This window comes from Eublepharis macularius, chromosome 7, assembly GCF_028583425.1.
Source record: "Eublepharis macularius isolate TG4126 chromosome 7, MPM_Emac_v1.0, whole genome shotgun sequence".
NCBI lineage: Eukaryota > Metazoa > Chordata > Lepidosauria > Squamata > Eublepharidae > Eublepharis > Eublepharis macularius.
This window is the reverse complement of record NC_072796.1, coordinates 58400270-58426115: the sequence shown is the minus strand read 5'-3', so window position 1 is coordinate 58426115 and position 25846 is coordinate 58400270. Positions and strand designations below refer to the sequence as shown.

The following is a 25846-nucleotide window of genomic DNA, read 5'->3' as shown; positions in this document are numbered from 1 at the left end:
TTACAGTATACTTCCATATTTGCATGAATAACTTTGGGTAATGATAGCAAGGCATCTTTGATCTTCAATATAGTAAAAGTTATTCAGTTAATATTACACATTCTCTGCACCTGACAGCCTAACATGCCGTAACTGGAGTACTATAAGCTTCACTTTTAGGTAAAGATGCCATGAATTTCATCATGAACATACTTGGCAGCCAAACATGCCATGTTTGACACTCACAATCAGCCAGTGAGCTGAACTCTGATATACTCAGGACATAATTCCCAGCTGACTTCCAACACAGTAAAGTTTCCCATGTTGAGAGTCCAGAACCCCATTCCCAACTGATCCTCAAGATTGGCTGGGATTTGACTTCTGATTTCCTGCCTCAAACTTTGCTGGGTCCTAGGAAGTCTGGGTCACAGCAGTTTGTGCTGAACAGACACATGCAGGTTGTGAACAGCCCATCAATTTGGCTGCCTGGTTGCAACTGGTGAACAGGATGTGAGCCAAACTGGCAGGTACTCAATCATACCGTCTCTTAATTTCACATATAGGTGAATAAAAAATATTTCACCTCTTTTTTCTGATCCAGTAAGATAAGATATTTAGCATAAAGCCCATTGTCATTCTTTTTTTTAAAGCCCACACTTCTACTCACAGAAGGAATAGATTATCATTCTATTTTTGGTCTTGCCTCTGAGTATGGATGTTTCATAAAAGAAAAGAAGAGACAGTAAAACCGGTACTCTAAAAATAGGCCCAGAAATATTAATTGCCGTGTACAAACCATACTTTAACCCTTTAATAACATGCTGGGTGTTGTGTAGCCAATTTGGGCTTTATCTCAATAATATTCACAATACAGTTTTTGTGACTGATAGTATCTGGATAGCTAAACTTTACCATGAGTCAAAATAATCATAAAAATGTTAGCATAAAGGTTTAAGAAATAGCTATAGGTTAAAAAAAAACCTAATCTGCCATAGATTTTTCTCTTCCCAGTTTGTCTGCTTTTGTTAAGAAATCGCCTGAGGTAATAGCAGGTGATGATTAATCACATAAGGAACAGTGACAGCCATTTCACACATTCTAGATATCAAGTGGCAACTAGAATTGCTGTGTGATTGCTGGTGTGTGAACTCATGTGACAACTACATTAAGGACAATGTAAAAGATGACTTGACATCCAGTTTAAACTCAACAAAGTCATGTGTACCAAGACCATTATACAAATGTGTGGTCAAGGTTAAGCATTTTAAAATCCCATTGATTTTTAGGTGTGAAAGTTAAAAGTACTTAACATGCTTTCCTATTTGAGATCAGTGAAATTTAACAGGGCTTACATACAGCTGGGTGGTGCCAGTAGAAACTACCTCTATGTATCTGGTTGTATTAGCACTTTTTTTAAATAAATGTGGGCAGTTTTCATAAATGTTTCACAAATGAAGCATTTGAATTTTGCACTTTTATAGACTAGGAAAGATAAGAACATGCATTTGATTTAAAAGGGCTCTTGTACTTGTATACTGCATTAACTCAGCAGTGACACATATTCTTCGTGGCCTGTAGAAAAATATTGCTGCACTTTGAATATTATACGTATCCATGTAGTTATTTGTTTGGACAATTTCAGCTAAGAACACACTGTTCATTGCAGGGCCAGATCTAGGGGGGGCAGGGGGTAGTCTGCCCCCGGGCGCCGCCAGGGAGGGGGCGCCGGGAGCAGCTCCCTTACACGTAGGATTTTTCCACGTCGCATTGGGTGTTGCTCTTGGCGTGTTAGCAATGAAACTCAACAAGGTTTCTTGCCCCTGAGGAAGTCTGTTTGGACGAAGAACTTTAGGAAATTGCCGGCCTTGGTTCCGGGCTATACTTGGGACTGTGCTTTCCATCCTCGTGAGCTGGAGCGTCTCAAGACAATCTATAAAAAGGAAGAAAATACGCACAACAAATATTCCACTGCCAAAGACTTACCTTTGCCATCACACCCCTATGTCCTCCACTTGGGGACGTCATCTGGATTCACAGAGAAATTTTTGTTATAGTTTCATGTGATATAACTGTTCATGAGCTGATATGAGAATGTTTGGTTTTAGAGAGTAATGTATAGCTAAATGGATATAAGAGGTTAAAAAACTTTGTTCTTTGAAACTACTATATTTTGTCCCTCCTGTATTGTATTTTCTCTTGTACATGGCAAGGGCTGCCAGCAGCAACTCATGCCCACTGGTTCACACCCACCTTGTGCAAGATGGGGCTACTGACTTATGTCAACCTTGTGCATGACAGGAGCTGCCCACTTCTGGTTGCTCTCACCATCTCATTCAGGGCCACCCTGCATAAGAGCCAGTTTGGTGTAGTAGTTAAGAGCGTGTGACTCTAATCTGGAGAACCAGGTTTGATTCCTCACTTCTCCACTTGAAGCCAGCTGGGTGACCTTGGGCTAGTCATGGCTCTCTGGAGCTCTCTCAGCCCCACCCACCTCACAGGGTGTTTTGTTGTGGGGATAATAATAATATACTTTGTAAACTGCTCTGAGTGGGTGTTAAGTTATCCTGAAGGGTGGTATATAAATCAAATGTTATTATTATCCCACCTCTTTCAGGACTAGGATGGCTCTGGTGGAGGAATTTACCCCCCCCCCAGCCATTTACACACTGGAACTTTTCCTGGCGGCCTTAATGGCCATTCTAGCCCTAAGCAGACCCCAGAAAAATCCTATGAAATAAAAGCATTTTTAAAAAAGCCTATAGCATATTTTTTTTGCAATCTTTCCTGGGTCTTCTAGCTACTCTGCAGCAGTGAGCACCTACAGGCAGCCCATGAGCAACCTTTTGGAGATTGCTGTCATAGCGATGTGTGAATGTATGTCATTAGAAGAATGGTTCTTAATCTTATGAAAAAGTTAAGAAAGAAATGTTGAGAGCTTCTTCTAGGACTTGCGCATAAGTAAATTCCTGAAGATGTAAGTTTCTGTCTTGGTTGACACAAAAACAATGAGAACAGAAGGTGCAATGAACAAAATGTGCCCAGTTTCACAAGTTCCATATCATTGTACAACAACCATACTGACCTCTCTCCCTGATACTCTCCCCTTGTCGGAGTTCGGTTGCTATGTGGATTGCAAGAGGTTCCAATGCACTAAAGGAGCTGGAAGACACACATAAAGAATATAATGTGTAAAGTGAAACTGATTGATATGGTCTTGGGGGAGGGGCATTGGGTTGAGGAGATACAGGAATATGGCAGATGTTAGCAAAGAGATCGATAGCAAGCTGCTCAGTACACTACATCTCCCCCAGCAGGTAAAGGGCAGTGAGGCACTTCAGGGAGCTAGGCAAGAGGTTGAGGTGCTGAAGGAACACACCAAGACAGAGATTATGCTCACATATACCTCCTCCTCTTGCTTTTCCATAAACTGAACAGCTTCCACTTTCTCTCCAGCCTTTCCCCCCATTCTTCCAGCTACTATTATAAAGTTACTGGTTGCCAGACAGCTTTTTCTCTCTCATTATCGTTGTAAAGGGCAAGGTGCGAACGTGAGAAGCTGCCAATGGAAAAAACAGGAGAAAAGGAGAAGGATGCAAAGGGCAGTATCCGCCATTAGGGATGGCTGGCTTGTGACACACTTTCATAAGTGACCTATCTTTGGGTCCTGACCCACAGATTGGGAAACTCTGGTATAGTTCATAAGCCCTAAGCACCAGGGAAGTAAACAACCATATTGATACCCGTTCTAATTATGTTTCTCTGAGAGCTGAATGTGTTGAAGCTTGTATTAACATATATGCCTACATATCAGTAGTGCTGTCCTATTTAAGACCCCACTGTTTTAGGATGATGGCAAATAGTTGACATTAGAGAGAATAGAGCAATGTGTGGACATCAGCTTATGGCTTAGTACAGTATTTGAGGTTTCCACATGTGGAAGTTAAACATCTGCTGTGATTTAATATTATAGTAACTATAATATCTAAGGCAGTTTTAAAATTCCATTCTAATCTACAGAAAATGTATGATATCACCTAGTTACCTCTAAATATCAAATGGCTAGTGATGGGACCAGAATACCATGTACAGTCTTTTCTGTTGAAAATATTTTTATCCTAACAAAGCCAGAACAGATAACGGGAATAAGAGAATAAATGTTGATGGGGAAAGATAGCCACAACTCTTTTCTCCCTGGAAAGCTGAATATGCCATTTCTATGTCGCCATAGTAGAGAGCAAATCTTCAATTCAACTGAAATCAGTGTCTAGTCCAAGCAGCTTCACTATATGCATTTAATAGCTTCATCCAGAGTTTACCATTTGGATGAGAATGTTACCGACAAATTATTTGCCAGTCATTGGCTTCAAATTCTTCTGTCTACCTTGTTTTATTGTGAGTGAACCCACTTCTGAACATAAATTAATCCATGAAAAAAACCCCATCACCTGTCCTGACTAAACAAATAAGTTAATCTACAATGCGTGGACTCAGATCACATTTTTTAACATTGCATTTGGATATTTTTGATCACCATACAATGGAACCAGTTGCTTGAAGCTATCATTCGGATACCAGCAACAATCATATTTAAGTACTCTAACCTCATTTTCTGTTCCTTTACAAGTCACCTGTTGGTTTATAAATCAAAATTTGTCTTACACTATAAAATAGGATGCTGTATATCTCTGACAAATTTATGTCTTTTACTTACACACATACACGCACACATACACACTGATTTTCCCTGTGAAGCAGAAGTACAATAGGCTTAAAGGTGTGCTAAATCGTATGTATAATTCATTGCATTGCACCAGGTTTTATAAATCTGGAGGATTAATTATCTGGCAACATTTTAGCTTGCTCTATTGCTTGCATCTCTCAAAAAGGTGGACGCATCATTAAAACTGTATAGATAATTAGCTTCACCAGCCTGCTTTTGTTTGTTTATGTTATTATTCATTGCAGCATGTGATGTAGATAAGTTTAATAGGGCTTCTTAATGAACACCTAATGGTTCTCAAAAAGGCCCTCCTTGGTATGCTCACATTTTATTACAAATGTGCTGTGTTTTTAAGGTAAATTTAATGTTGGAAGATAGTGGGCTTGGACCATTTTGATTTCTTCATAAGCATGTAACATCTGTCTCCCCAGTCAATCTGGGAATTAGCATAATTAACACAGCTACTTTCAGCAAAAGAATTTAGACATCAGTTTGGAAGCCCAGAAAGCATATTTGCTCAAGGAAGCAGCACAGCTACTGAGATGTTTCTACATTGGGATATCCCTCAATGTTGCAAGCTCTAACGCAAGGCATGCCCTTGGAAAGGCTATCTAGGAAAACTGAGATGGCCAAACAGGAGTGACACAAAACTTTTGGATTTCCTGTGTAGAATGAAATCTGCAGTGCTCCCATAAACAAGACTTTAGAGAGCAGAGTAGCCTACGCCTAATTTGCCACCACTAAGCTTGAACAGCCAACTATTTCTCAGGTTTTCCAGTATTAAAAGAATGGTCAAGTTTTTTCCTCCTCTTCCTAGCTCTGGGAAAACTAAAGGTCAGCCTACTAGCCATTTAGAAGCAGCAGTTCATGCACAGCTGTTTTAACAAGTGGTGCCGCTTAGGCCAGCAGTGCATATATGTTTCCTTCATTATGGGAAGCACGAGAGATGTGGCCCATAGCTTGGGAGTTAGACACTCCTGTTTGAGAAAGAATAATCATGTAAAAGAAAATAAAGTCACCTATTAGGTGACTTTGGGATAGTCACTCTTTCATCCTAGCATATGGCACAGAGTTGTTGTGAGGATAATATGAAGGAAAGGAGAAGAATATTCTAAATTGCTTTAGGCCCCCTTTGTGGCAAAAAGTGGGGTATAAAATATAAATAAATAAAAATCTGAATTCTACAAGACATTGTCCATATCTTGTTACTGTGTTATGTGCTTGGTTACTTGTCCTGAGGGAGGTTGGTCTCTATAGTCAGTTGGATTCTTGCCAAGTAGGCATAGTTTTCACCTTAGCCAAGAGGGAAATTAAGAGTTAGCATCTGCTCTCTACCTTATTAGGAAATCTCAGTTCATCTTGGCCAACAGCCATCTAATGAAACCTTTGATTAACTGTAGTTTAATTTTTGATCTGTTTATATTCTAAACCTATCTCCAAAAAGAGTCTGTGGTATGTTTATGTTGTTCTCTGCTTTGCGCCTGAAAAGAAAATGAAAATAAGATTTTCTGAAAGACTGTGTCACTTGGGTTACTTCTTGATACACATGAAGGGAATGAAAACCTTTAACGAAGGGTTAATTGTATGAGGAAGTCAATGGGATATCCACATACAATGGTTCCCCATGCTTTGTTCAGTGGAAAGGATGATCCTTTTACACATCCTTTTGCAAAAAATACAGTTTTCAGTACTGTGGGTTAATCTTGTCTAGGAATGTCAATGTATAACTTGGAGCACACATGGAACTCTATATTAGAAGTAATGTGTTTAATATCAAGGTGCCAGTTTTCTTACTCAACCAAACTAAGCTTTCTAAAGAATGACTTCACCAAAAAATAACCTTACAGCTTTTTAAAATACATAGTCTTAGAAACACAGTGTTGTTTAAGTATAGTCAGGATTTAAAATATAGTCAACAAATGGATTAAGGAGAATAGAAAAGTAATGGGATATTATTTTTACTGCTCCAGGTCCAGGCTGGGAAATTCCTGGAGACTTGTGGGGGTGGAGCCTGGAGAGGGTGGAGTTTGGGGAGGGGAGGGGCCTCGGAATGGTATAATGCCATGAAGTCCATCCTCCAAAGCAGCCATTTTCTCCAGGTGAACTGATCTCTGTCACCTAGAGATCAGTTGTAATTCTGGGAGATCTCCAGCCACCAACCGGAAGCTGGCAACCCTAGCTCCAGCCCTGCTTCAGTACACTAACTATGGTTAAAGCTATTTTCAGTGAAGAAGGGCATTCAGGGAGGAAAAGAATGAATTTTCAAAGATGCTATTAACAGAAATTATGGGGGCGAAGGAAGTATTACTCAGTCTGAGTTCCAGCAAGTAAAAACAAAAACAAAACTTCATTATTATCAAAATCAGAATATTCTGGTTTTACTCTTGGATTGCTTATTAGTTGAGGTGAAACCTATTTTTCCCATGGGACTTTTGATCTTTGTCTAGCACAAAGTAAATCCTTGGTAAACTTTCTAGTTGCGAGTTGTTCCATTAGCAGCTCTGGGGCCCACATAAGTGAAGTCACCAGCTTTGTCAGCCTCTGAGTAGCCATTCTGTAGGATTTCTCTGAATTGCAAATCTGGCTGGCTCTAGGCCTGTGATATTTATTATGGAATCTTTAGATCTTCTATTATGCCAAGCAGGACTAAGAAATTTGCTGCTGTTGGGACCGAATAACTTAAAGAGAAGAGTGTCATCGTCACTGCATATCTTTGCATTGAAATCACTAATACTAAAGAAATTCCTGGAAATCGGGCATGCAGATCATCAACTATTTTTCTCAAATAGATCTATCTCTGTATCATTATGGTAGATGTGAATGGGAGGATATAAACTGAGGAAAAAATAACAGTCAAAGCATCCAATTTCAGCAGAAAAGCAATAATCAAGTTGTCTGCCATCATCATCATCAGGTGTTTTCGCACTCAGTCTTTATAGCATGTTCATTACCTGTAGCTGCTCTTGTGCTGTCTTCCTTGCAAGTAAACATCCCATGTTTGTCTGCCTTTTACACTTCCAAGCTAGTCATGTAACACAGCTCCAAGCTATGTTAGGTTTTCCCCACGGTATCTGGCTATGGACAAGCAGCGAATTTTTTTTTTGTTTCAGCTGCCGACTTGCTCTTGGTCCAGTGTATGCATGTGCAAATGGCTCGCCTCTCTCAACCCCCTCTTCCCTATTGTAAATGGATTGGCCAGAGCAGATTTAACCTCACCCACCCTCATCAGCTCCCTTAACACTTATTTTGCCTTTTTTTTCCCCAAAGGACATTTGGTGGCAGTGTGTGGTGGAGTGCAGCATCCTCCGTCTGGCCTGTCCTGTCCTGGGGGGGGGGGGAATGGGCACAGAGCATAAAGGAGGCGGGAAACTCCATGGGTCTGTCCATCCTGCATTCCCGAGGAACTGGGGCTTGGAGAGGCAGGCAGCCGCGGAGCGAGTGGGGTAGGCTTCAGCTATGCACTGCACGTGGTGCCAACGAGTGGAGCCAGGGTGGGCAGGAGCAAGCAGCAGCTCAGCCGTGCCCTTTGCTCACCTCGTCCGCTTCCTTACTGGGTGAGCAGAGCTGGGTCGGGCTCTTCCCCCATCCCCCCTCAGCTCCCCATACATTAAGCACTTTAAAACAGAATTGTGGGCATTTAACAGTCCCCTGTGATGAGTGGTTGTGCGAATACACAAAGCAAGCAGAACAGCGGCTTCGTGGAGAAGGGAGCTTTCTCCACCACAAACCAAGACTATTTTCTTACAAGCATGCAGTTCAGACCTGGCTGAATTGAGTTGCTCCCCCTCCCTCCCTCCCTCCCTCCCTCCCACACACACACACACACACACACACACACATTTCAGTCCTGTAGTCTTTCCTGAACTTGCTTCCTTCTCTGATTGCAAAGAACAGTAAAAAAAGCAGGGGGGGAGGAAGTCGGACATCATTCCATGAATTGAGCTGGCAGTGGGGGTGAAAGCATGAGTTGGTGTTAAGTTCACTGTAGCTGCTCTTGTGCTGTCTTCCTTGCCAGTAAAAATGCTAAAGCTGTAACCATTTCACAACAAAACTTGTCACTACATTCAACAATTTGGGTTTGAAATGGAAACACAGAGGGGGGCGGGGTTTCTTAGCGTTACCACGCATGCTCAAAAAGTGACATGTATTCAGTAGCCCACAAACCTCACAGCAGAACAAGTGCCTGATCTGGAGTATAAAATTCAGCAAAGAACGTGAGACTGAATTAGGAGTGGAGAGTGTAAAAAGGGGCAGTGCAAAGCCGCTGCCAGGCTGATAGGGGCGAAAGCTCAAATCCATTGGTTTTAAACGTGAATGTGAAAGGGGCCATAGTTTATTACAGTCATAAGACCAGCATACAAATCATACAAAGGAAAAATATAATTAAAAGATTTAAAAAGTCAGTTTAAGAACTTTTAAAATGCAACTTCCATAGTTTAAGAATTAAAGCACAGAATTTAACAACTTGTCTTGTAATCACGACATTTTTATCAGATAAAAAACAATGTAGCCTTGATTTATTGGTAATTATATGACCAGGGATCATGTCAATTAATAGGGTAATAAAGCAGCCAGGTCCCACAGTAGGGTTGGCAGGTCCAGGTTGGGAAATTACTGGAGATTTTGGGGTTGGAGCCTGGAAAGAGTGGGGTTTGGGGAGGGGAGGGAACTCAGAATGGTATAATTTATTATTAGGGGGCGAATTTCTTAAAATCCCTTCTTAGTAAGCCTCTACATCACAAAATGAATATTCTCCCAAAATTTCGTGTTTCTAGGTCCAGGGGTTTGGGCTGGGTGTTGATAAGTCAGTCAGGACACTTGTCTTTATATATATACTAGCTTGATACCCATGCTTCGCTATGGTATTTAACTACTTTAAGTTATAATACTTATGGGTATGAAACATTTTTTGGTTTGTGGGGGGGGTTTTAGTTGGTTTTGTAGTATAATATCATAATACCCGAGTTTCACAAAGGTGTTTGAATAAAGTAAAGCGTGTTGATGCCGAAAACTGATGAAGTGAATTTCAAAATGTAATATTTATCGAAGAGATTTTAAAAGGAAAAGATTGTAGTGCAAGAAATAAAGTGAAAAATACATACAACTGGTTTTTTTCTACTGAAAGACCTCTTCGTAGACCGCATTGGTGGTTTTCCCCTCAGGTGCTAGGATCACCAGGTTGCTGGGTGAGCTCATTCTGGAGCAGGCCATGTAGAACTGCCTATGTGAGAAGCAGTCCTCCCTCAAGTCAATTCCTGCCACCTTCAGTGACTGCCCCTGGGACTTGTTGATCGTCATAACAAAGCAGACCTTGAGGAAGAACTGCTCTCTCTTGAAATCGACGAGGTTATCTGATGGTATGAGTGGTATGCATGGTATGAACACCGACTCCCCCCGAGCACTGCCGATGAACGATGTGGCCTCGATGACATTCCTGTGGAGGGTTTTCACTCGCAGTCTGGTGCCATTGCAGAGTTTGGGTGGGCTGAGGTTCTGGAGCAGCATCACTGCAGCCCCCACTTTGAGAAGCTTGTGGGCTGGGAAGTCAGGAGGGTTGAGCATGTTGAGGAAGTCCATGGGGTAGTGGACTGCGTTATTCATTTGCACCACTGAGTCCACAGAGCTATACTCCATTTCTGCCACTTCTAGGGAGTTAAGTTGTGTTTCATTAATGATGGCAGCCGTGTCATTCTTGGGGGTCAGAATGGCACACTTGCACAGCTAGTCCATGGCGATATCAGGGTATATCATGGCTGTTAGGTCTGCTAGGGTCATCACTACTGTGCCCAGGCCTGCAGGGATGATCACCTTTCCCTTGGACTCAGGATACTCTCCATCCCCTATTTTTAGTAGGAGTTCAGAGAATTCCCCAGCAGACATCTTGCCTCTCAAGTGGACCCTCAAGTTCTTTCTTAGTGAGAGTTTCCTGATGGGGTCACAGATATGACACTTGACACATATGGTAACCTTGTCAGCTGGAGTTCCCCTTGAGACTACTGGCAGATTCTGCCCGAAGTCTCCAGCCAGCAGCACGGTGACTCCCCCCATCACTCTCTTGTTGTCCCTGACATCTTTGAGGGTTATGCTTAGTGTCTCAAAACACCCATTGTGCGCCATGGTGCTCTCATCCCAAACAATGAGCTTACAGTTCCGCAGCACTTGGGCCATGTGCTTTGTTTTAAGATGCTGAACAGGGGCATTTCTTCATGGATGAGGTTAAGAGTAGAGATGGGCACGAACAGAAAAACAAACAAACATGATATTCGTTGTTCATTGCCATCCATGAACAGGGACTCACGAACAACCATGAACATGGCCCTGTTCATGAACATGTTCATGGTGGGATGTTCATGGGGGCTAGCAGGCTCTCCTCCAGCCATCATCCAAGTCAAGATCCCTACTGCACCACTCCCAGAAACCTGGCCTGAGCAGGCACTAGGAAAGGTACCAAAAACAAATAATAGCCTGGCCCAGAGCCTGGCAGCAGCCCTGGAACTTGAAGGGGTAGATCCCTATCCCACCACATGCAAAGAAAATTCAAGCTCCAATGCACTCTATCAAAATGCCAACAGCAACTGTCTCTCCACTGTCTGCAAAGTCAGAGCTGGGAGCCCCCTTCCCCCCTGCTCTTTGCTCCCTTGTTGTAACAAATTTGTAGCTCCACACTTGAAAGGAAGACCTGCCTATCAAGCTAAATTGGGTTTAGATTGAGGTTTCCAGGGCAACAGTAGGAGTTCAGACAGAGTTCAGACAATCCCTGCCTAAGTTGCCAAGGGAATTGATTGCAGGTGCCAGACTGTCTGGCTTGATGAACAGCAACGAACAGCAATGAACAAGGCTTGCAATGACCACCTGTTCATTTAGAATGGGGCCTCACAAACAGCTTGTTTGCAAACAGCAGATTGGGCAGTTCGTGGCTTTATTTTTTTGTATTGCTGTTCATGCCCATCTCTAGTTAAGAGGCAGCTTGAAGATAGCGAAGGATCATATGCCATGCCTGAATGAGCCTTGACCTTCCATGGAAGTGAGCACTTCTCTACTTGTCTTCCAGGATTGCTTTGCTCATAGAGAGACTCTGCAGCTCTGTGCACTTTGGGGTGATCTTGCTGGTACTTGGCCACTTCTGCTCAATGCACCGCAAGAGTAGGATGCGCATATTTCTTTGCCACATCTCTAAGTTGCTTCCTCCTTTTAGTGTCGGTGTATCTTGCATGACGTCTGCCAGGAGGCTTCTTGGGGGCAGTAAGAGGTGATGGCTGTGAGAGGTGTGAAGTGGAGTTGGACTGAGGGAAGGGTGGTGTGGTGGGCACTTCAGCAGGTTCATATGAGAAGTTCACATTGAAATGGCCCCTAGAAAGGTCATGCGCCATCTCCCCATGAACATTTAAAAATTCAGTTGCCATACTAACTTTTATATAAAATCCCTATTTAGGAGTCTTGTACTGTCTTCCTTCAACAGTCTGCAGTTTCCTTTACCTGATTTTTACCTCAGAACACAGAGTTCCACAGCTGACCAATCAGGGAGGGGGGTGCGAGCAGGCAGGAGCCTGCCAGACACACAGGAAAACAAGGCCCCACAGGGAGATTGGCAACTCTAGAAGGGAAGACTGGGAGGTGTGTTTTACCTCAGGACACATTCAATGACTCCCAACAGCAACTGCATACTGTTTAGAATGTTAACAATAGAAATAACAATAGAAATACCAACAGTTCTTTTTGCATGAATCCGAAATCCTGCTTAGCCACACTTACAGGGACTCAAGAAGGATGAGCCTCGATATCAAAGAAGCAAAATTTTGATACATATCTGTCATATTTGTATGTTTAAAAGACTATGTTATAATCATAACATAACATTACCTAACTGTCCCAATTAATTGGGTTCTCACTCTTAACTAATTGATTTTCTTATAGAGATAAAACACTTATTCCCATAAAATCTCAGATAGATCCATTAACTTCACGTATATACATTGTTTTTCCATCTGTAATCATGAAAATGATAAAAATAATTACTACGAATTCAGCATACATATTATTTGTTGACCATTAACTAATAAACCATATCTTTGAAGTATATCTTTTCTCAGTCCTGAACTGAGCCATAGTCATTATTTTCTTGACCCTCCTTCCACCCAGATTTAACTTCCAGTTAGCATATTCATCATGTCTGTTGATGTAAACCAGCACTGTCTCAAGGCAATAATAACCTGAGACCACTTTACTCTTTGTCCAGTGTAAGTATTCAGTGAAATGAGGTGTTCCCTGGTTGTTGTGAGTGACCTACAGGTTCTCTTAGTGATGTAAGTAACCACTGCTAGCATTTGCTCTAATGGCTCTGGGTTAAAAGGAAGTCTGACATAGCACATAGGTGACAAAAGGAAGCTGACGACTTACCGGCTAGCTGGGGTTGGCACTGGGTGCAGGATGCAGTGGAGGCGGGGTTACCTGAAGGAGGAGCGTCCATCCTGTGCTGGTCCAGCTGCATGGTCAGCACCAAAACACCTGAGCATCCGCAGGAGCAGCTTGTCACCCTCCCACCCTCCGCTGATTCAGGACTATTGGGAGGTACTGTCACAACTTTATGTGTTGGCAGTTTTGAGGCATTGGGCTGGATCCCAACAGGGTGAGTGGGCCTTCGGGACTGCTCACCCCGATGGATCTGGAAGCAAGGGTCACTGGCAACGGAAAAACATGTGCCGAGATGTGCCAGCGGGAGGCTGGCGGGTGATGCATTGGTCAGCAGCCAGGCCTCCGATGCCAACGGGGATCCATGCCCAGATTCCAGGCCAATGCTCCATCCAGCTGTAATCAATAAAGTTGTGGCCATTTCTAACCCAAAAAAGTGTCTGGTGTGATTCATTAGCCACAACGCAGTCTGACATAGCACATAGGTGACAAATCAACAGCAGTACTTTTAGAATAATCTTAATGTTAACTGGTATATCTGCGTCTTCTTTCTTGCTGTCCTTTATTTAGCTCTTGTCCTTCATATTAATCTTTATTTTCATGGCATCACTGTTGTTTGGGGCTTTTCTTTTGCCTACAGCCTTTGTTTACCTTTATGGTTTGTCTACTGTCAAGATGTACTGGTTTGATTAATTACATTTTCCACTCAATGTCTGTTAACATCAAACTCATCTTTGCTTGTTAACCTTTACAGGCTTTTGTTGTGAACTTTTATATGCTTTAACCTTTTCTTTATTTACTGTCCCACCCTACCAGTACAGCATCAGTGCTGAGCATTGTGTCTTTATTTATGTTCCTCTGGCTTCTCCTGTCATGGCAGCATTATAAAAATAATATAATTTGTGTTGAAATCAGTTGGAACTTTTCCATATAGGGAGCTAGTTGACTTGACATAAAAGGATAGAACATACCTTGCATAATCTTCACTGAAACTGGGAGCAGCAGAAGAGTGCAGAAGTGTTTTACAATAAATCCCAATGGAACATATTTCTGAGATATTCTTAATAAATTGTGTCCATGCGGTTGCCTGTGCCAAATCTGTGCTAACTCTAGAAAGCTGTTTGCAAACAAAGAAGCAGCCCCAAAAAGTTAACAGGTTAGGAACATTATTAGAGCATCACACATAGGTAGGCCTTAATTGGGAGCTGTATGATAGTAGGGAGGAAAGGATTAGGTATAGAAGCTGACACAGTTTAGCTTGGCAAGAACATAGAAATTAGGGGAGTACATTACCTCCTAAGTGTCATAGGATATCCTAACTCTAAAACAGTATATGTAATAGTTTACACCACAGGCAATAGAGTAAGATAGTCAGAGCAACCCAATATATTCTCACATCAAGCTGTTAACTATTTAACGGAGCCCCATGGTGCAGAGTGGTAAGCAGCAGTACTGCAGCCCAAGCTTTGCTCATGATCTGAGTTCAATCCTGACGGAAGCTGGGTTCAAGTAGCCGGCTCAAGGTTGACTCAGCCTTCCATCCTTCTGAGGTTGGTAAAATGAGTACCCAGTTTCCTGGGGGTAAAGTGTAGATGACTGGGGAAGGCAATGGCAACCACCCCGTAAAAAGTCTACCAAGAAAATGTCATGATGCAACATCCCCCCATGGGTCAGTAATGACTCGATGCTTGCACAGGGGACTACCTTTACCTTTATCAAGCTGATAAACCACAAAAAGGTATGTTCTGCTACTTGTACACTAACCAGGCACTAAGGGATAGGGATATGCAAATCAGGTCCAGTATTCCTTTTAAAATACCTAATTTTACCTAATTCAGTAAAATTCGGTATTACCAAACTCAAGTTTACCAAATTAATTTGGGTTAATTCAGTAAACTTCAGTAATAGCAGCGAGGATGTTCCTTTGCTGTTCCTTTAATAAGGAACAGCAAAGAAACACTGTTTCCCTTTTTTTTTTTTGCTAGATGGGATGGTGAGAAGGGGGAGAGGAGTGAAGCAAAGGCAGAAGGGAGGGAGAATGAATGGCCAGTTCTCTGGCCCATAGGATTCTCTAGTAGGAGAGGGCCTTTTTAAAACTGCTTTGCAAGGACAGTTCACAAATTCATCTGTTTTTGCTAGTTGTTCTTGTGAAGGGGGTGGTCTGTTTTCCCTTGTTGTTGGAGCTTGGGGTGCTGTTTCTTTATAATGTTTTTGCTTGATGCTTTTTCACTGGGTTCTGTTTTCTGTTGTCTTAAGTTTGGTTTGGTGTTCAATTGCTGTTGGTTCAGGGTTGTTGTTCTTCTGGGGTGGGGTGTTTACTGGGGTTCTTGGTTCAGTTTAGCTTAAATTGCCTAGTGGTGTTTGGGTGTACTTTTTGGGTATCCTAAGAGGATTGTGAAGTGTGAACTTTTAGAAAGTATTTTTAAGATAGGCTAGTTGTAGGTCTTGTAAAGCAAAACTTAATTGGTAGCTTTAAGGGACCAAAGAGAAGTTTTTTTCCACCTTTAATAGGCTTGTGTAGGAATTAAGAAGAGTTTAAGTTCTAGCCAAATTCTATAGATAAAACAGGATTAGTGATATTTAACTAGAACATTAGTGATAAAACATTAGTGATATTTAACTAGAATTTCCCTGCCCACCTTTGGTTCCCTTGGAGCCGGGCCAGGCATGTTAGTTCTTGTCATAGGCTTACCTGTAGATTGGGGTTCAGGCCAGGGGGTAGCCTGATTCCTGAGGAGGAATTAAACTGTTTGCTAGTGTAGTGTTACTGCATACCTAAATAGGGCATTTTAAAAAGAGCTGTGTGTCCCATCTCCAGGTTTACACTCATAATGTGGTGGCTGACTAGAAGCTCACTGACTAGGTGAGCTCCTGTGCTGGTTCCATGTCCTGGGCTGTATAGCCAGGAAGGGTAGCAAAAACAACCTGAAACCTGTCCCTTACTGATGAGAGACACATCAAGCGGTGTGTGCCAGTTTCATCTGGGGAGTTATTTAACTCTTTCTAACAAGAGAACTGAAGAGCCCCTGGAGCTCCAAAGACACGACAACATCCAGCAGGAGCAGAGCCAGTGGCAGAAGCCAGATAAGTCTGCCTGGATCATTTCTAAATATAAAGATGTTTTTCTGACCGTGCTAGGACCTTTTTTCTTTTTCTTTTCTCCTTTTTCCCCCTTCTCTAAAAAAACCCTGTGAACTGTGCTTTATTTTTACTGTCTGGATGAAGGACGCTTGTTTAAAAAATCTGCACCTCTCTACAAAAGTAAGAAGCAATTATTTACATTTCGTCTTTGAGATTAAAAATAATTGGGATGCTGACCTTAAAAGTATTATGTTTAACTCACTATGAAGAATGTTTACTGTTTTGCCTCGGCATTTGAACAGATAATTATGGAACTATTTTAATTGTACCTGGGAACTCAGCCAGTTATTGGACTAACTTTGGATTATAAATTACCTACAAGGAAGGATTTAAAGTTATAGCTATAAAGACCATTCTTTAATCAAAATTCATCTATCAGCTAATTTTCTTAATATACATTGTTGAATTAGAACTGTTGCTTTATAACTTTTTGATGTATTAGCTGGCTTTGAGAGAGGGGAAAAAACGTGGCTAAACATTGAATATTTTGCAAACTTGTAGTCTGAACTCTGATGTCACAGGCTAACTGAGAATGATATTTTTGCTACATAATCACCACCTACAGGCTTGAAGAATGAACTGATCTTCATTTTCTATTACTCCGTTATTCTAAGGCAGACTTTTTGAAGGTATTTAGGTGAAGGAATTAAATTGAAGAAAATGGTTGCAGCTATGAAAAAGGCCAAAGTTGAACTAACTTCAGAAGATGTTATAGATAAAATATCTCAAAAAATAATTTTCCTCTCTCAAGTCAAATTGAAATTTTGTTTATAGAATTAAAGCAAGAGTATAAAAACACTTTAACCCAGATGAAACAAGTTGATGAGGAGGTTCAAGAACTAGTCCTGGAAGATAAGCTATCATCAACTCAACCGCAACAAATGTACCAGACCATGCAAGTATTTTTCATTGGAGTAAGGGAAGATGGCCAGAAGTTAAGATCTGAATTACTCTCTGGATTGCCAAAACAAACCAGGAAACAATTAAAAAATCAAGCTATTCCAGAATCTAAGCTGAAAGAATTCCGAGAGATACATGGAAACATTGAATTAGTACAACCACTACAAGCAAGCCCAATGATAAGAGTGAACCAGAGAAAGGCAACTTTGAAAATGGAATCCAGAAACAATAATCTGAGCTTTTGCGGAATACAAGAAATTTTGGATCATATGGATTTAGAGATCACATATTGAGGGTCAGTACGAGACTGGGTGAAGGTCCAAGGTGACTTTGACCCGGAAGGCCCCTTCTAATGAGATGATCCAATGATCACATGGCTTTTTGGAGGCTAACCAAATTACTGTTATCAATTTAAGGCACACAAGTTAGAAGAAGGCATGAAGAAAAGGAATACAAATAGACTGAAGGGGAAATTTATTCTGAAGCTTATACATTCTGTTATTTACAATTATCGTTGACTTATATGACTATGTTATGGAATTTTCTCTTACTTCTTCAATACCATACTTATTTCTGTGGTGGGGCGTGCATGATTGGGTGAACTTTTTAAATTTATAGTAGGAAATGTATTAAATTTGGAATATATAATCAATATACAAGTTAAGAGTCTAAATATTATCAAGTTGAATAAAATGTTGAAAATAAAATGTTTAAAGTTTCACCTTGTAATGCTCTCTAAAAATATGTTACTAGATATCCTATTCAGAAGTATTATAGTGGTGATGGAGGGGAAAATTTATTTTGAAGCTTATATATCCTGTCACTTATAATTATTGTTGACTTATATAACTAGATCACAGAAATTACTAATTTTCTCTTTTCTTCAATATTATTATTATGTTCTTTTTGTATCATTGGATGAATTTTCTATATATACAACAGGTCAATCTATTAAATTTAGAATGTAAAGTTAATATCAAAATAGACTAACAGCTAAGCTAAATAGTTAAACCAATAAGTTAATATATCAGATATTTTAAGGTTGAATCTAATGTTGATTACAAAATGTTTAATGTCTCGCCCAAAACCCCCTAAAAATATATTATTGAATACTCCATCTAGAAGTATTTCAGTTTACTTCTTTTTTTTTTAAATAACAGATTAATTTAGGGAGAGAATAGTATGGTATTTAGTTATGTTATATATCTTGCTTATATGTCCTATGCAGCGTAAATCTATTATTATATATTCTATATATTCTTTTTGCTGCACCTTAATGTTTTTTGTATAAGGTTATATGCACTTTCTGTTATTTCTATTTTTTTTTCTTAAATAATTTTTTAAAGCAGCCTTTCAGAGTAGGTAGGTAGGTAGGTTTAAGAAAAACTCTCATTTTTGGTTAGGTGCTTTAGGTTGGTTGGTAATTTAACTGTTTGATAAGGTTAATTACCAGTTAGTGTAGGTTTCAGGGAACAGAAAAATTAGTTCTTCTCATCTTCTGTGATGAGCATAGAGAGCAAGTACATCTTTTTCTATGCAGGCGACATTGTCAGCTCACATTGCACTCACCTGTTCTCCTGGAGAGTTGAGTAGTTGAGAGTTGAGAAGATCAACATGCCGCTCCCACCTTTTTACTTCCAGAGTGAATGAGCAAAAGCCACCTTGTGGCTTGCATCCTCTGGGAATCTGTGACGAGGGGTGAAATCTTCTTCCCAAGATTTAAAAGTTAGGTAGAAAACCAGCAGGAGGACAGTTGATTCAGTTTGCACAGCAAATGCACACTGCAATTTTCCCCCTCCACACCCCACACACACCACAAAACCGTCACCCCACACAAGCACAAATTTCTGCAGATAATTGAGAAAAGAGGCCCCAGAAATGTTGTTCTCTTGTCCCTGGGATGGGAAGAGTGAGAGAAAGGTGTTAGGGAAAGTAGAGAACAACACACTATGTGTCACAGAGGGAAACCCACCTGCGGGGAGGGCAGAATAAAAATCTAAAATAATAAATAAATAAAACCCACAGAAACACTCAAATGAAGCTACAGAATGATGTTGTGTAATATAATGTATGTAATGTGTTGTTCTAATGTTAACATAACTTTCCTCATTGCAAGGGTGGGAGGGATGGCTGATGTAATACATTGTTCTAATATGTTGTTCTAAAGTTAACAATGTTCCTCATTGCAGGGGTGGGAGAGGGCCGATGGTGCAGGCTGCTGCAGAGAGAGGATTACTTGGGTTTCCCAAGTACCTCACTGTAAGTTTCAGTCTGAGGCCAAGTGGGTGGATCCATCTTATGCAACTGTGCTTGCTTGCTATTGCCTTGTGCTTGTGGCTGGGTACTGCTTGATTCTGTTCTGTGGTGTTCCCACACTGAACCTAGTGCCTGGCTGCTGTAAATGACACAGGTTCTGTGGGGCTAAGTTGCAAGACTGTCTCCTGCTTCAGTTTGGTTTGGGTGGAATGGTGTTGATTCTCTGGTGTGAAGTTGGTCCCCTTCACTTTGGTTCTGGGGGGATTCCATTCCCTTGCTTCAGTTTGCTTCCAGTTGCAAGACTGTCCCTTGCTTCAGTTTGGTTTGGGTGATTGTCTGCTGTGATATTGGTCTTCATAGGGAAAATGGAAATTGGCGGGTCAGCCTGTTCCAGGGCCCTGGGTGATTTAGAGAGGATATCAATTTGTTTCTGTTGGGTTTCCCCAGGGATGAACTTGCATTTGGGAGTGCACTTCAGCTGTGGCATCCCTGTCCTATGTGTATGTGCCCCTGGGAAATAACTTGTAAAAGTTATCATTGAGAACAATGGAGAATGTCTGGTCAGCCTGCTCAGGGGATGTTGGGGTTTTGGGAAGGAGGGTGTCAGTTTGGTTCTGTTGGACTTTCTGGTGTGGAGCTTGCATTTGGGAGTATGCCTCTGGCCAAGGCAACCTTGCTGTATGTGTTTCTGCATTGGGAGTCAGCTTGAACTTTTATCCCATAGTAGGACAAATGGAATAGCTGGGGGCACCTTTTTGAGGGTGCCATAGGGTGGCTCCCTGGGTCCAATCTCCCTATAACTTGGGGAGTCTTTAGAGGACAGTCCTCTACAATTTTGTAGTTCCTCACAAATTTGATGAAATTCAGTCAAAAAATGACCACCACCTCCCCCCAGGCCCCTCACGAAAAAAACCAAATTGAGTTTCCCAGTGACTTTTTCCGAATTTGTTCTCTAATATGAAACCAGAGAATCAATTCGGTATTCAGAGAATAACGAAGTTTTTTTCCCAGTTCAATATTATAGAACTGAATTTACCAATTTTTTTTCCTATTAAGGAATCCTTTGCTTGGTTTAAGGGTGGGGGTTCGCTATGGTAGCAAGCTGCAGGATGCTCTCATTCGTCTTGGCTTAACCTAAGTCCTTCTTTTCATTGTCCCTTATTTAGTACTTTTGAGCTAGCCTCAGCTGTAAGGACAGCCCTGGTGGATTGCTGCTATCAAAGGGTTTGCAACAATCTAATGAGATTCCCAAATACAAATCTTGTTGTTTTGAATCATTGCCTTGATTTTTTGGAATGGTAACAAAATCCAAGATGATTGGGAATTATGAAACTCCTTTCCCTAAAAAATCCTTTTTGTTTTTTAGTTCTGGTGTTTACCAGCCGTGCAGCATGAGCACATGCTGCTTTTTTTTTATACTGCCGATTTCCTGAACAATGGCATTTCTTCCTTCCAATCAGATCCTTGCAATGGAGGAGCACAGAGCACTGGCTAATTCCAGTCAATCACAAGGTGAAGAGTACTGTCATCTCTTTCTCCCCTCCTTTGTGGGGATTTCCTTCTGAATCAGTGGCTGTAGAATTGAAACATTTGGTCTAAATTGTTTGAAATATGGATGGCCTGTAGTAGAGAGGCAATAGTTACTCCCCTGAGATTTTGGTATCATTTGATTGAAAATTTTGGTATCATTTGGTTGAAAAACAACCTCTGTTCCATGGGGAATAATAGCAATTTTGGTGCAATTTGGTTGGGGTAAAAAAACAGCATCCCCAGCCACCTCAACCACCCCTAACATCCACCTTAGGGAATAATGAAAAAGCTGCCCATCTCCTTCCTTACTTTGTTAAATAAACAGATCACAACAAAGAAGCATGGCAAACGGAATTTTTAGCAAAAAGGTAAATTTTAAAAATTGTCAGTCACTGTAAGAGTAGTAAAATGAAATGCAGACAGGGTGTTGTTGTTTTTTAAATTCTGTTGCCCACCTGGAGCTCTCTTGCGAGATTGCCACCATTTTGGAAATCAGCAGAGAGAGACCTATTTCAAGGGTCTGTAAAATCAAACTGCTTAAAACTTAGGAGATCTTTAGATTAGAGGAAAGACTGTTCTTTGCAAATTGGGTGCCATTTTTTTATAAGTAATTATGGTAAAAAAAATCCCCCTTCACAAAGATCTGGATCAGAAATAATAATGAAAATTTTCTTGGTGCACACCCCTAGCTGTCTGTACGCCTATATTAAGTAGCTAGCAATATGAATGCCTTGGGTGCTGGGTGTAATGAGTGGATCAGCTGAAGTCCTAAATACATGGGCATTCAGCTCAAAAGGTGCACATTTTCCTCTTCCAAGAATTAATAGCCATTATGAATAAGCAATCTTGTTCTTTACCATGGAGAAACATAGCACCCAGGCTCTTGTCTTGAGCACATGGACTAGAAAAAAAAGCATTGGTATTTCTAAGAGGAGGCAAATATCAACTTTGGAATGTGAGTAATGTGTGACATCATTGTGCAGTACAGAAACTGCAAAAAATTGTTTTAAGTATCTCTTACAAAAAGTGCCTGAATGTGCAGATTGCTTTCCTTATACCATTTAGAGGTCATCATTTATCCACTAACAAAATAACATCTTCTACCAGCTGGTGTGGTAATTCCAATAGTAATATAAATTTTTGAATAGCACAGCTACACTTACTTAAAAATCAAGCTGTTGTTTTAAGGCAAGAACTTATTTTTTAAAAAAAATCTTATCCTAGGATGTGTGACACTGGAGAAGGGCTGTTCACCTTTCAGACAAGGGAAGGGGAGATGATCTATCAGAAGGTCCATTCTGCAACACTGGCAATAGCTGAGCAACATGAAAGATTGATGATGGAGATGGAACAGAAAGCACGGGTAAGAACCTTTCTTTAATAACATAAAGGCATTCATTGCATTAGGAAAGGAATAATTGTGAGATTAATCAAAATGCAGAATCAGTTAAGAAACTTACCACCATGACTGCATTAACAGGATATTGGAAAATTGATGATGGCATAAGCTATTTTAAATCAAAGTTCTCGTAAAAGTCTATATTTTAAGCATATAGAGAGCCCTACTTAAGTGCATGAAAGACCTGCACATACCAGCAAAGCATTAGGATGAAATCCTAATGCTTTTTCTCCCTCCTTCTTACCTGCCTACCTACCCTTTTCTGTTTTCTCCCCTGGTCCTTCCTCATCCTTGGCCCCCTTTTTCTTTTCTTCTTGCCTATCCTCAGGTTTCCCTTTTAACATTTGTATTCCACTTCCCTTCAGCTTTACTTTCCTTCCTATATTTTACTTGATTTAATCTCTCTCCCCCGGCAATGTTTGTTGTGGGTTGCTCAGCAACCCCCAAAATAGCCACCAAACTTTCACAAGATAGTCTTGTAAGATCCCAGTGGTACATGTTTCTTAAAGAACCAGACATTGCTTCTATGGATTTTGGGGGTTTCTAATTCCCATTGTATTTTTTAGAGTTTCGTATTTTTTTCTGCAAACCTAGGACTTCCTCCAGGCATATGAGAAAATCTCCCTGTTTGTCCCTGACCCCTTTATATGAATGTTTTGATCTACACTTTATATGGCCTCATTCAAAATTAGATATAATGATTTCTGGCTATTAAAAAATCTTACAGAATTTGACAGGGTACCTAAAAAAGTAAGAAATTTTGTGAAGTTGAGTTAGCCAATTTCTTCAGTTTGAGAGCTGCATCCTATATGGCCATGATGTCATCAAACTCCTTTCCCCTACAGAAATTTACTGGGGAGAGTCCAGCGTTATCTGGAAATATTAGGTGGCCAAGTCCAAATGGCTTGCTGTGGTTCTAATGACTGTAAAGACATACTGAAGTGAGATCTGCTCGCTACAATTCCAATCTATGTCCTCCTGCTTTGTGGAATTCTGTGACACCATGAAGGCTAAAACATTAAAGAGTTATAAGTGCCACAATCAATGTATTAGATATTAATGTACTACAAGACTCTTTGGGGGTTTATTCAGGAAATTATTCACATTTTTGAGTAAGCTATATCAATTAGGAGGAACTTTGAGTTCAATTTCCTGTCATCACTTTGCCTTTTACTATGGCTTTTACTATGGCTACCTTCATTTGTACACCAGGTGCCCCTTCAATAGTGCAGTAAATTGAGAAAGTGTGGTGCCTTTATGGCTGCCTCACACTGGCATGTATTCTCTTACTAACTTTAGCTGAGTGTATTAATTTTAAAAGAACAGGGGGATTTTTAAAAGAAAATCCCGCTAGGGGGAAGTGGATATTCCCACAATGGCTATAAGATGTCATACTTCAAATTATATCTGATTACTTTTCATTTTCCTCTTCTCAGCTTTTAGAAGATGATCTAAGGGGTTGTGATAGATAGGGGAAGAAAATGTGGCCAAGTGCACATTTCAAATCTCTTCACCAGGAGAGTTCTATTTCAAAGAAATATTTCTTCCCACTACCTGTAGAAATTTATTGGTGTCCTCTTGCCACTGAGCTTTAATATGTTCATCAATTATATGTTTTTTTCTGCATGTCATTGAAAATGTTGGAATGAAAGTAAAAAAGTCCAAGGCCCCTTCAAAAAGGTATTGTGAACTGTAGTGCTGAAATTAGTTTGAGTATTTTAATATGCACTTAGCTGAAGCAAACTATGTAGACTCATGGCGGATACACAGATGGTCCATGTGGTTTACTCTTCTCTTGCTAGCATGTGAAATGGTGGCAAAGTATAGCTTTGACAGTGAGATTTATGTTGAAATTCAGGAAATATTTTCAACGTATTAGAATTATGTGTCTTTCTTCCTAGGTCAGGCTGAGGCAACCAAGAGTCTTAATGTTAAATAACTGATCATGTTCTCAGTTGTATAAAGTCATATATTTGAATAGCAAGATCCAGGTCCAATAGCACCTTAAAGACCATCTAGATTTCCAAGGTATGGGTTTTTGAGAGACAAAGCTTCCTTCATAAGATATGAGGAGTGGGAAAAGGAAGGAATCTTTATAATCCAGACAGAGGTGTGAGGGGTATTGTAATTTGAAGTGTCAGGAAGCTAGGTATAATACATGTTGTAATTACCTTGATAAAGCAGGAGAGCGAAGTGCAGAAAATTAGTATCTGTAATGTGACAAAAATCCTGTCCTGATTCAACACTGAAGGATCCATTGTTCCAAATTTGCAAATAAACTCAATTTCAGCAATCTCATGTTGTAATTTTCCTTTGAAGTTTCTCTGCTTGAGAACTGTTACTCTTAAATTAGTAACTTAAGTTAGTAACTTGGAAAATTAAAATGTTTTCCCACTAGTTTTTGAATGTTATGATTTTTTATATCAGATGTATATCCATTGTTCTTTTACAAAGTAACTGACCTGTTTGTGCAATATAGAGAGTTGAAGAGCATTGCTGACACTTGATGTCATATATAATGTTAGAAGATGTGCAAGAGAATGAGCCTGAGATGGCATAGCTGGTGTTGTTAGGTCCAATGATTGTGTTGTTGGAGTGAATATGGTGACAGAGTTGGCATCTTTTAGTGCAGAACCTGGTCCCTGAGTTCATGTCCATGTTTCGAGTGTAAGTTGTTTAAGGTTGGGAGGCAATCTGTGGCAAGAAAAGGTTTTTCTCAATACCTCTAAAAGAGCAGAATCATTGTTCAAACAGGACATTAATGATGCATTGAGCTTGTTTGAGCTGGGAACTATATGTGACTACCAGTGGTTTTCTACTGTTGCTTTGTTTGGGATTATCCTGTAGCAGGTCATCCCTCAATATCATTCTGGCTTTGTTGATTTGTTTTCTTACTACATCCAGTGGGTATTGTAATCCCAGAAGTCTCTGTTGTAGATCAGGCAGGTGAGAATCTCTATCAAAGCAACTGAAACATATGTGGCTATAGTGCAGAGCATGGTGTGTGACTTGGAGGCATTTTTTCACTATCTGTATTTGAAGGAGTGCTTTCATAAAACTTCGGTCCAGAACATGGATGGACAGACAGCATCTTCACAATGTAGCAATTTACAGTCTTCTACTGAACAACTGCTATCTCTCCAACCCATCCAATGCTACAGAAAAAGGGACTCTATGTGGACCCCACTTGATGGTCACAATGCCATACTAGATCTCTACGTAGAATGTTGTTGCTGCTGAGATCAAACTGACATGATCAAGAAACATAATCTCTTACAAGACAACCTCACCCATGCCGAAAGAAGTGCAGTAGCCTCAGAAACGATCCAGACATCTTAAGTAAGTAGGCTGACAAAAGAGGAGCAGTTGTCATCGTGGAGAAATCTGATTCCCTTCAGGAAGCTGTAAGACAACTCCCCAATACTACTTTCTATAAAAGACAATCCTAAGACCCCACTCAGGAATATCGAAAAGAACAAGATTATAAAGGAACTAGCAACAAAGCCCATTGT

At 40.5% G+C, this 25846-nt stretch overlaps 1 protein-coding gene across 1 annotated transcript in view; it reads left to right on the top strand.

The window, feature by feature from the left end:
• Positions 1–25846, top strand: part of DOK6 (docking protein 6) — a 339970-nt gene that overhangs the window by 257368 nt on the left and 56756 nt on the right. Inside the window, exon 6 of the mRNA XM_054985983.1 lies at positions 22160–22298. Coding sequence (XP_054841958.1) covers positions 22160–22298 — 139 coding nt within the window. The remainder of the gene's footprint in view (positions 1–22159; positions 22299–25846) is intronic.